Genomic DNA, 12,771 nt, shown 5'->3' with positions numbered 1-12,771 from the left:
CAACAAGCATAGTTTTAAATTTTCGACATTTTACGATACTTTAAAACCAGACTAGTTTTCACTCTTACTTCAACAGATTAGTCCTACATATATGCAAGTGTTTTGCCTCTTTATTTTAATTTCATAACAGTAATATCTTACATCTAGAAACAAATTTATTGGGTACCTACTATGTGCCAGGCTAAAAGGTGTCATTCAGTTTAAGGTTAGATTTTTTGGATGTTTTTCTGTGTTCTACAAAGACATTCATTCTTAATTTTTAATGTTTTAGTTATGAATTTAAATGTCTTTTCTAATAAAAAGAATCTTTCAACCAAGTCAGCATACCGTAATTTTAGGGCAGTTCAACTCACTCAGTCTCTACTACATCCTATTTTATTTATCAATGGAATAAAAATATTTTCCTGCACTTTCAGTTTCCAAGCAGTGCCCATTTATAGGCTAAAGTGGTGCTCGTTTATAGGAGGAAATAAAATATGCTGTCTCTTGTAGAAGAAATTACTACTGTTTAAAGCCAGATTGGCAGGGCATAGTGGCTCATGCGTGTAATCCTGGCCCTTTGGGAGGTGGAGGTGGGCGAACAACTTGAGCCCAGAAGTTTGAAACCAGCCTAAGCAACATGATGAAACCCTATTTCTACCAAAAAAAAAAAAAAAAAAAAAAAAGGCATGGTGGCATGCACCTTTAGTCCCAGCTACTTGTGTGGCTGAGGTAGGAGGATCGTTTGAGCCCTGGAGGTCAAGTTTGCAGGAGACCCTCTCTCTAAAAAAAAAAGCTAGATTAATATATCAGTACTGATAATTTAAATTCAGGTGTTTAAAAAAAACTCTGGCCAGGCATTGTGGCCAGAGTCTGTGTGTGTGTGTGTGTGTATAAAACTTCCATCAGTTCACTCTTAGTAATTAATATCTATAATTTTTTCCCCATACAAGTTTGTCTTTTCTGCCTTTGTACTATGAAGAACATTGGTGATGCTGCATTTATGCATTTTCTTTTTCTAAGCGGTTGGACTGTCATTCTTCTTTTTTTTTTTTGAAATGGAGTCTCACTGTGCCAGCTAGGCTGGAGTGCAGTGACACAATCTCAGCTCACTGCAACCTCCGCCTCCCAGGTTCAAGCAATTCTCCTTCCTCAGCCTCCAGAGTGGCTGGGATTACAGGGGTGTGCCACCACTCTTGGCTAATTTTTGTATTTTTAGTAGGATGGGGTTTCATCATGTTGATCAGGCTGGCATTGAACTCCTGACCTTAAGTGATCTGCCTGCCTTGGCGTCCCAAAGTTCTGGGATTATAGGCATGAGCCACTGCGCCTGGACCGGACTGTCAGAATTCTTGAGATGCATGACCTGGCTGTGACAACTTCCTATTCCTAGCCAGTGATGACTGTGAAATATATATCAGGTATATACATGTTAAATATGTGAGAAAATATGCATCTAGAATTGAAGAAATATAATAATCAATATAACATCACAAAGCATTGGCTAGCACATAGGGCAACAGGCTGTTGGAAGTATAAATTGGTATGATAATTTTGGAAAACAGTATACTATTGTTTAGTAATTCTTCTCCTAGGTATATTCCCTAGAGAAACTTTCGGAGCATGTCCCAGGAGGTATGTACAAGAAGTTTACAGCAGCATTCTTTTATAGCCCCAAACTGGAAACAACCCAAAGCCAATTAGTAAGAGAATTAATAAACATATTGTAACATATTCATATGGTGGAATGCTATACAACGATGGAAATGGATAACAATTATACACATCAGTGTGGATGAATTTCACAAATATAAACTTGAGTGAAAAAGCAAATTGCAAGCCAGGAGTATTGGCACACAGCTACAATCCCAGCTACTTGGGAGGCTGCGGTAGGCAGATTACTTGAGCCTGGGAGTTCAGGCCCAGCCAGGGCAACATAGTAAGACCCAGTCTTGTAAAGGAAAAGCTAAACAAATCACAAAAGAAACATGTGTGCCTATAGTCCCAGCTACTGGGGAGGCTGAGGTGGGAGGGTCAGTTGAGTCTGGGAGGTTGAGGCTATGTGAACCATGATTGAGCCACCGCATTCCAGCCTAGGCAACAGAGAGAGAGATCCTGTCATTAAAAAAAAAAAAAAAGATATATACAGGCAAACCAAACCATGTATTTTAGGGTTAAAAATATAGGTAATAATAATTTTCTTGTTTTTCTGTAGTTTCATTGTGTAAGTAAGTGGTTGCTTCTAGAGTAGGAAGGTGAATGGAAGAGGGCATGTGGGGTGCTTCAAAGGCATAAACAGACTGGGTGCCATGGCTTATTCCTGTAATCCCAGCACTTTGGGAGGCCGAGGCAGGCAGATTACCTGAGGTTGGGAGTTCAAGACCATCCTGACAAACATGGAGAAAACCTGTCTTTACTAAAAATACAAAATTAGCCAGGCATGGTGGCACATGCCTGTAATCCCAGCTACTTGGGAGGTTGAGGCAGGAGACTCGCTTGAACCCAGGAGGTGGAGGTTGCAATGAGCTATGATTGCTCCATTGCACTCCAGCCTGGGCAACACAAGTGAAACTTCATCTCAAAAAAAAAAAAAAAAAAAAACCAGAAAGAAAGAAAATGCTGGCACTGGTTATAATGATGTAATAGCATAAATATGTATTTAACGGTAAAAAAGTTAAAGACCATAACAGTGGAAAGAAATATGCCAAAGTATTAAAAAGTTGTTGCTTCTGAAAGATAGGATTGGGGTGATTTGTTTTTCTTTTCTTAGATTTTTATATGTCACAAATTTATAGCATAGTTAAATCTTACTTTTGAACTTGGACTCAAAGTTCAGACAGATACAGGTTCAAAGGCCAGATCTGTTGCTACTTTGCTTGTTCATTTGGGCAAGTTATATATATATATATATATATATATAACTTTAGTGAAAAAGCAAATCACAAGCCAGGAGTATCTGCACACATCTGTAATCTTAGCTACTTGGGAGGCTGAGGTGGGCAGATTGCTTGAGCCTGGAAGTTTGGGCCCAGCCAGGGCAACATAGTAAGACCTAGTGTCTTAAAGGAAAAAAAGCCAAGCAAATCACAAAAGAAACATGCACACCTATAGTCCCAGCTACTGGGGAGGCTGAGGTGGGAGTGTCAGTTGAGTCTAGAAGGTTGATATATATAGATAATATTTAATATAGTACTATATTTAAATAATAGATTTTGGGCATGTTACTTAGAATTATACTATACTTAAGTACAGTATAAATCAATATAGAATATTATAAATTTATTATAGTATAAATCAATATAGAATATTGATTTATACTATATTTAAATTTAGTATGTTGATTACTATATTTCTCAATTTCCTTATTGGTGAATTGGGAACGATAATAATAGTTACCTCATAGATTGTTAGGAGGCTTAAATGAGATAATGAAATGCTAAGTTCAATGCCTGACATAGTACTTAATAAAAACTATGATTATCATTATACAGTGTCTGTTTTCTTGGTTATGATTTTACAATAAGCAGTTGAAAATTTTTATGTAAATTACCTCCTCATTTTTTTTGTCTCCTTGACAGTTAATTCAGATATATTTCTAAGTTGTACGTATGCTCGGTTTATTTAGTAGGGTTATTTAAGCAGTGGGAATCAGAGACTGTCAGAGGTGAGCATGATGGAAGGGTTTATTTAGCTTTGTTTCTCTCATAAATGCAAAAACTGAATACAGAGTGATGAAATCACTGGCCAGGAGTCATACAGGTTGCTGTGCTCTTATCCTTTTTTTCTTTTTTTTGGCAGAAAAAGCAATTTATTAGAGAGCGAGAGAGGGTTCCCACGCTGTTGTCGGAGGAGCTTATCCTTTTCTTACCTAAAATTTTAAAGCGTGCACTCCCTTGTAACCTGACCTATATGGATATAAATATATTCTGCGTTCTTGAGGCTTATTTATCCTGTCCCTCCCAGCCCAACAGATGTGCTATGCAGGCTGTCGGAACCCTCTCAGGTTGTATGTGATACTGCTCACTGTGGTTATTTAATCCTGTTGACTGCTTCCTTGTAGACCAAGAGGATGCTGGTGGAAAAGATGGGCCGAGAAGCTGTGGAGCTAGGGCATGGGGAGGTGAACATCACAGGGGTAGAGGAGAACACCCTGATTGCCAGCCTTTGTGATCTCCTGGAAAGGATCTGGAGTCATGGACTACAAGTAAAACAGGTAATGGGTGTCTAGCCTCTCTGCTCAGCGGATTGTCTTCCTGTTTTCAGTTACTAACTTTCCCACACTCTTTCTGTCTAGCTGACTGGCTTTGAAGAGTGGTACACAGTGCTCTGGAGTGAGATTTGAAATAATTAGACAAACAAATAAATGTGATCCAAACTATTTTCCTTCAAGATAAGCTTTATAAATCTTTGTGTTTGTCAGACTTTTTAAAAGAGGCATCTTTCTTCCTGGAGGTAGCGCTAACGGTCAACATGATAGGTAGGTCCTGTTTGGCAGCTGGCCCTCATCTGGAGATAGACCAGAAAGAGAAGATGGAGTTCATAAGTACCAATCATACACTAAAGATTCTTCACTAATAGTATATTCACAGTGGAAAAAAAGTCTGTCATTAACATTTCTTTTTTATGCAAGTGGTTTATCTAAACATTTGCAAGAAGGCCTCAGGAAGTTGAGTAAGTTTGATTTTTCCACTTAATACCCAGATAATTTCCTTATTTCAAAATACTGTGTTTTCAATTGGTAGTCAAGATAGATACTTTTTCTTTTCTTTTTTTGGAGATGGAGTTTCACTCTTGTTACCCAGGCTGGAGTGCAATGGTGCGATCTCGGCTCACCGCAACCTCCGCCTCCTGGGTTCAGGCAATTCTCCTGCTTCAGCCTCCTGAGTAGCTGGGATTACAGGCATGCGCCACCATACCCAGCTAATTTTTTGTATTTTTAGTAGAGACGGGGTTTCACCATGTTGACCAGGATGGTCTCGATCTCTTGACCTCGTGATCTACCCGCCTCGGCCTCCTGAAGTGCTGGGATTACAGGCTTGAGCCACCGCGCCCGGCTACTTTTTCTTTTTATGTATTTTTAGATTTGAAAATAACTTGAAATTTTTTGAAAAGTTTTATCATGGAAAAATTAGAAAATACATATTTGCTATAGTATCCATTAGTATTTCTTGAGGGCCTACAGTATGTCAGGTACTGTTGTAGGCACTAGAAATACTTCAGTGAACAAAACAGACCAAGATTTCCACCTTCCTGGAGTGTTCATTCTAATGGGTATAGCAACAATCTTCAACACCTGTTCTTCAGAGCTTTCTTATGTGTACATATCCCCATGCATTATAGCTATATATTTAAAAACCCAATGCAACCACAATGAGATACATCAACAGAGTAGTTAACAAACAAAAAAAGACAGTGACAAGTGTTAAGCAAGTATGTGGAGAAACGAGAACTTTCACGGATTGCTAGTGGGAATGTAAAATGGTACAGCCACTTTGGAAAACAGTCTGGCAGTTCCTCAGAATGTTAAACAGTTACTGTATGACCCAGCAAGCCCACTTCTAGATACATACTGAAGAGAAGTGAAAACATATGTCTACACAAAAACTTGTATACAAATGTTCATAGTAGGCCGGGTGTGGTGGCTCATGCCTGTAATCCCAGCACTTTGGGAGGCCAAGACAGGTGGATCACTTGAGGTCAGCCTGATTAACATGGTGAAATCCCATCTCTACCAAAAATATAAAATTAGCTAGGCATAGTGGTACATGCCTATAATCCCAGCTACTTGGGAGGCTGAAGCAGGAGAATTGCTTGAACCCAGGAGTTAGAGGTTGCAGTGAGCCAAGATTGCACCATCGTACTTCAGCTTAGGCAAAAAGAGCAAAACTCCATCTCAAAAAAAAAAAAAGTTCATAGCAGCATTAGTCATAATAGTGTAATCATATAAGGCTATTATGACCCAAATGTTCATCAGCTGATGAGTGGGTGACCTAAATTTGGTATAGCCATACATTGGAATATTATTGAGCAATAAAGGGAATAAAGTACCTACATGTGATACAGCATGGATGAACTTTGAAAACCTACTAAGTGAAAGAAGCCAGACACAAAAGGCTACAGATAGTATGATCTAATTTATACAAAATGTCTGAAATAGGCAAATCCATAGACAGAAAGTAGATTAAGGGTTGCCAGAGGCTGGAGGGAGGGAGCAATGGGAAGGGACGACTAATGCATATGGAGTGTCTTTTGGGGGTGATGAAAATGTTCTAGAATTAGATAGTGGTGATGGCTGCACAACTCTATAGTAAAAACCCTGTTTTTTTGTTCAGAAAAGTGCATACTTTAAAAGTGTGAATTTTATGTTAACACAAATTATATCTCAGTAAAGTGTTTTTCTAAAAAATCCAAATGAAATAATACTGTACATAATGTTTTGCAACTTGCGTTGTTTTTTATCTCATGTCTTTTCTATGCTCTTAACTAATTTTTAGATGATAGTATAGTAAGTGTTTAAGAGCTCAACTGTAAAACAGACAGATCTGGATTTGAAGTATGATTCCTATTTAATAACTTTATGAAAATGAGCAAGTTACCTAGTCTCTCTAAGCCTGTTTCCTTATATGTGTGATGGAATTTTATTTTATTTTATTGTGTATTTAATTTAATTTAGTTTTTGAGATAGAGTCTTTGCTTTGTTGCCCAGGCTGGAGGGCACTAGCATGATTACAGCTCACTACAGCCTTTACCTCCTGGGTTCAAGTGATCCTCCCACCTCAGCTTAGAGACTGAGACTATAGGTGTGTTGCACCATGCCAAGTTAATTTTTTATTTTTTGTAGAGACAGGGTTTCCCTATGTTGTCCTGGCTGGTCTTAAACTCCTGGGCTCAAATGATCTTCCTGCCTCAGCCCCCCAAACTGCTGGGATCACAGGCATAAGCCACTGTGCCCTGCCTGATGGAATTTTGAAAGTACCCACCTCCATTGGGTCCATATGTGGATTTGATAATTAAGCTCAGAGCCTGGTTTCTGGCTCTCTGAATGTGGTTATTGTAAAATCTGTTTCAATGACTACATCTCTTGTATAGATGTGCCATACTTTAATCAATCTCTTATTATTAGTTATTTAGGTTAATTCTGATTTTTCTGTATTGTAAACAACACTGCATATATAGAGTTTTTTAGATGTTAAAAATTGTGTATTGCATCCCTAAGATTTTGAGACTGTGGTGTAGTAGCCACACTATGAACTGTGAGTCAGAAAGACTTGGGTTTGAATCCTGGCTCCCCTGGATGACTTTAAATAAGCAACTTGTGCTTTCTGAGCCTTATTTTTCCAAATCCATGAAAGGTAGATAGCTAATAAAAACCTGTCTTTCAGAATGTTAATTGTTGTGCCATAAAGACACATGCACATGTATGTTCATTGCAACACTATTCACAATAGCAAAGTTATGATCAACCTAAATGCCCATCAACAGTAGACCAGATAAAGAAAAGGTGATACATATACACCATGCAACCCTACACAGCTGCAAAAAAGAACTAGATCATGTCATTTGCAGCAACATGGATGGAGCTGGAGACCATAGTTGTAAGTGAACTCATACAGGAACAGAAAACCAAATACTGCATGTTCTCACTTATAAGTGGGAGCTAAACATTGAGTACACATGGACACAAAGAAGGGAACAACAGGCACCAAGGCCTACTTGAGGGTGGAGAGTGGGAGGTGGGAGTGGATGGAAAAACTACCTATTGGCTTATTACATGGATGACAAAGTAATCTGTACACCAGACCCCTGTGACATGCAGTTTGCCTATATAACTTGCATGTGTGCCCCTGAACCTAAAATACAGTTAAAAGAAATAAATACCTTTCAGCTGTCATAATTAGAGGCAGTGAAAGGAAATACCTGGTGTGTGATGAGTTTGCAACATATGACAGCCATTATTATGTTGGGTTCTATATGAAGATTTTGTTTCTTTTTCTCTGTAATAAGTGAGTAGAATATGTATAATCCTTTTATAATTTTCCTTAAAATTTAGCAAGCCTGGTACTATAGTTGAGATCTTTTAGCTTTGAGGTAAAACATACATGCTGAAAACATTTAAATATTTACTACAAAAATTTCTAGGGAGTTAGTGAGGCTTCTTCTTGCATTTTGAAAAACAGCGCCATATCATTATATGTTCTAAATCTGTCTTCTAGGCTTTGCAGTGGTATTCTGCAGGAATTCCCATTGTAGGAGGAATTTATTATTTTGTAGGAGGTCTCACAGTAGGAAGAATTTCCCTCCCTCCCTCCCTCCCTCCCTTCCTTCTCCTTTCTCCTTCCCCCTCCTTCCTTCCTTCCCTCCCTTCCCCCCTCCCTTCCCCCTTCCCTTTCCCCTTCCTTCTCCCCTCCCTTCCCCCCTCCTTCCTTCCCTCCTTCCCTTCCTCCTTCCCTTCTCCTCCCCCATCCCTCCTTCTCTCCCTCCTGTCCTACCTCCCCCTTCCCCTTCTTCCCTCCCTCCCTCTTGTCCTACGTTCCCCTTCCCCCTTTCCTCCATGCCTCCCTCCCTCCCTTCCCCTTCCTTTCCCTCCCTTTCTCTTCCCTTTTCTCCCTTCCCCTCCCCTCCCCTCTCCTCCCCTCTTTCCTTCAGTCACCCAGGCTGGAGAGCAGTGGTATGATCTCAGCTCACTCCAACCTCTGCATCCTGAGTTCAAGTGATGCTCCCACCTCAGCCTGCCGAGTAGCTGGGTCTACAGCAGCGCACAATGCCTGGCTAATTTTTGTATCTTTTTTTTTTTTTTTTTAAAGACGTAGTCTTACTCTTTCACCCAGGCTGGAGTGTAGTGGTGCGATCTTGGCTCACCGCAACCTCCACCTCCCTGGTTCTATCAATTCCCCTGCCTCAGCCTCCTGAATAGCTGGGAGTACAGGTGCAGGCCACAAAACCCAGCTTATTTTTTTGTATTTTTAATAGAGGTGGGGTTTCACCATGTTGGCCAGACTGGATTTTCTTTTAGAGTCCATTTGATCCTCTCTCCTTTGAAGAGATAGTCTACTTGTTTGGCTAGAAACCAGTATAAAATAATGGGGGCTGTTTAGTTGAGGTTCCATTTTGCTCTTAGTCCTGACTTAGAGCTCTGGAAGTGAAACAGTGACATGTCACCAGAGGAGAGTGAGGATCTGTTTTTGCTGGCAGGGCATTTATGTTCTTAGAGTTACCTGTTCAGCTGGAGATTGACCCTGATGATCTATGTTGGGTTCCTAACATTATGTTCTCCGTAGGCTTCCGTTTTGCTGGCTGCTTTATCATTCTGAGACATTCTTCATTTATCTTCCAATCCAGATGTCACACCCTGGTTACCTGCTGTCCTTCATCATACACCCAGAATGTGACTAAATTTGCTCTCAGAGGGTGATTTTATTATGCCCCTGTGGGGGTACTTTCCTGAGCAACCACCCATTATTACCTGCTTAGAATGTAGAAAGAACCCAAACAGTAATTTTTGCTGCTGGCCTCTTAAATTTTGTTACTAGACTTGACTGCTTGCACAGGGCTCCATGTAGCAAGTCTTCCTAAGAACCTCTGTTATCCTCACCACTCTCTTTGGCTTTCAGTGACCTCTTCCAAGGAGATGGGCTTCCACCTGTAGTACGTTTTTCTAGCAGATAGAGGTTTGGTTTTTCTTTTTCTTTTCTTTCTTTCTTTTTTTTTTGAGATGGAGTCTCGCTCTTGTTACCCAGGCTGGAGTGCTGTGGTGCCGTCTTGGCTCACTGCAACCTCTGCCTCCCAAGTTCAAGCTATTCTCCTTCCTCAGGCTCCTGAGGCGTCTGGGATTACAGACACCTGCCACCATGCCCAGCTAATTTTTGTACTTTTAGTAGAGACGGGGTTTCTCCACGTTGGCTGGGCTGGTCTTGAACTCCTGACCTCAGGTGATCCACCTGCCTCAGTCTCCCAAAGTGCTGGGATTACAGGCGTGAGCCACCACACCTGGCTTAGGTTTAATACTAGTTTTGTAACTGCGGCCATTTGGGGTTGATATGTGAAAAGGAGTTGTTCTTATCTTTCTTGCTTAGATTCCTGTAGAATCTGGTACAATTTATTGTTTATCCCTGTTCACAAATGGATAATCAGGCTGTATTGAACCTTTCAGTCCCAATCAACCCCTTTGCAAAAGAGGAAAAAGAGTAGACCATGTCTCTTGGACTGGAAAGACCAAAGTGCAGCAGCCCAGTTGCTGCCCTTTCACTCTTGTCCTTACTCTTCCCACCTCTGTAATTATTGTGAGCCAGGGTCTTTCTTCTTCTGGTGTGGTGGCCTGATTTTGCTTTTGTCTTTGGCTCTTTGGTGTTATTGCATGTCAGGCTCTCTGGTCACCAGCTGTACTGTGTGTCACATTCAGACAGTTCTATTAAGTTCCCTTCAGCTGCTTTCCTAGGCTGCCTAGGTGTTAGGGAGCCTACTTTCTAATGGTTGTAGTAAATGGAAGGATGAATGGATTTCTAGAAGTTGAATTGCTAAGTCAAAGACCATAAATATTTTAAGCTCTTGTATTATCTGTTAGATACATTATAGACTTTTTTTTTTTTTTTTTTTTTTTTAATGGAGTCTTACTCTGTTGCCCAGGCTGGAGTGCAGTCTCTGCCTCCTGGGTTCAAGCAGTTCTCCTGCCTCAGCCTTCTGAGTAGCTGGGATTACAGGCGCCTGCCACCATGCCTGGCTAGTTTTTGTATTTTTAGTAGAGATGGGGATTCACTATGTTGGCCAGGCTGGTCTTGAACTCCTGACCTCAGATGATCCACCCACCTCGGCCTCCCAAAGTGCTGAGATAATAGGTGTGAATTATCGTGGCCAACCAACCTTTTTTTTTTTTTTTTTTTTTTGAGATGAAGTTTCGTTTTTGTTACTCAGGCTGGAGTGCAATGGCGCGATCTTGGCTCACCGCAACCTCCGCCTCCTGGGTTCAGGCAATTCTCCTACCTCAGCCCCCAGAGTAGCTGGGATTACAGGCACGCGCCACCATGCCCAGCTAATTTTTTGTATTTTTAGTGGAGACGGGATTTCACCATGTTGACCAGGATGGTCTCGATCTCTTGACCTTGTGATCCACCCGCCTCAGCCTCCCAGAGTGCTAGGATTACAGGCGTGAGCCACCGCGCCCGGCCTTTTTTTTTTTTTTTTTTAAGCTTTGTAAATTATTGTTTTTTTTCTTTTTGGTTCCTAACAGGAAACAATAGACTTTCTTAGTAGCAGTGTATAGGATTTGTAAGTCTCATTAATGTTGTTAGACATTTATGCTTTTTTTTTTTTTTTTTTCAAATATTTGATATTTGGATGAATAAAAAGCTAGTATTTTCTGATTTTAGTTTTTATATATATTTTTAAATTGCCTTTGAAATTGCTGGCTTTTGTTTTAAGTTTATGAATTTTGTAGGAAACACAAACATACAGCAAGCTTATTTTGACAGCTTGCAGATCTATAGCAAGGGTTTCCTACCATTTAGATGTCTTTGTTTTTTTTTTCCCCCAAAGTAGATCAAGTTTGTGAATATAAACAAGACAGACCCTCGGTACTCTCATAGAGTAAATCTTAAGGCCTTAAATCTTCACATTCATTTCACAGCACAAAATTTTCTTCAGAAAGTATAACTTAAAAAGTTAAATGACCTTTTCAGAAGCATCTTGTGTAGCATAGTTATTAAGAGCAATGGTTTTGACATTAAACTTAAGCTTGAATCCCAACACTCTGTTTACTAATGGTGTGACCTAGTACAAGTTACTTAACCTTTCCGATCCTCAGTTTCTTCTTCTCTAAAGAAAATAGGGATAGAGATATATATCTTGTTAGGCTACTGGGATCATTAATTAAAATATTGTATTTTGAACATTTGACACAGTGCTTAGTTTATAGTAAGCCTCAAAACCTGGTAGCTTCTATGATTATTATAGAACCAGTGCTTAGTTTATAGTAAGCCTCAAAACCTGGTAGCTTCTATGATTATTATAGAACCAAAGTCATTTATAAAATTATTATAATCTTACTAAAACAAACTTACAACCTTTATATTATTTTATTAGTTACATGGGAAATTTACTGTGAATCTGAAATAAAGTTTTTCTCATTTAACAAGGGTCATGATGTACTGAACAGTGATTAGAAAGAGACAAAGCAGTTGCTGGGTGACCAGCAGGGCTCACTCATTACCCAGGTGAATTGGTCCCTCACATGAGGCTTGCAAATACTATTCAGATTTGTGCCTTGGCAAAATGACAAATTACTACATGTCTCAAATAGTTTAAACTGCAGTTCTTACCTTTCCAAATGCCAAGGTTCTATTATATTGACTATAGTTTATTTCAGCCTTGCAGTTAAATATCAGCCTACCTTTCTGTAGGTTTCTTCAACTATACCTTCAGTAGTAAATCCTTGTCATAGTGGTGACTTACTCTCCCTGGCCTGCACTAACAACTTATAAGGTAGCCAAAGATACCACGGTTTCCCCCACTTAACAGAGAAGGAAACTGACATTCAGAGAGGTTCACCAAACTGCTTTGCCTAGTTCACCAAGTAGCAAAATCAGGACTAGAACAATATTTAAAGGAATACCTTTAAATATTTTAGGAAATTCAGGAGCTAAGATTGAAGCTTATAGACTGAATATCCACTCCTCTGCAAAAGCCATCAAGCTAACATAAAACCAGCATATCATGTAGAGGATGATAGGTCATTTGCTGCTCTTTTTTTTTTTTTTTTTTTTTTTTTTTTTTTTTTTTTAGAGGGAGCCTCACTCTGTC

At 39.7% G+C, this 12,771-nt stretch overlaps 1 protein-coding gene across 4 annotated transcripts in view; it reads left to right on the top strand.

The window, feature by feature from the left end:
- Positions 1–12,771, top strand: part of DENND5A (DENN domain containing 5A) — a 131,825-nt gene that overhangs the window by 104,384 nt on the left and 14,670 nt on the right. For all 4 annotated transcript variants that reach the window (XM_039470496.2, XM_039470495.2, XM_039470497.2 and 1 more), the window contains one exon: positions 4,040–4,192. In XM_039470496.2, coding sequence (XP_039326430.1) covers positions 4,040–4,192 — 153 coding nt within the window. The remainder of the gene's footprint in view (positions 1–4,039; positions 4,193–12,771) is intronic.

This window comes from Saimiri boliviensis, chromosome 6 (genome assembly GCF_048565385.1).
Source record: "Saimiri boliviensis isolate mSaiBol1 chromosome 6, mSaiBol1.pri, whole genome shotgun sequence".
Classification (NCBI taxonomy): Eukaryota; Metazoa; Chordata; class Mammalia; order Primates; family Cebidae; genus Saimiri; species Saimiri boliviensis.
Note: the sequence above shows the minus strand (reverse complement) of the source record. Positions and strands in the feature narration are given on the sequence as shown.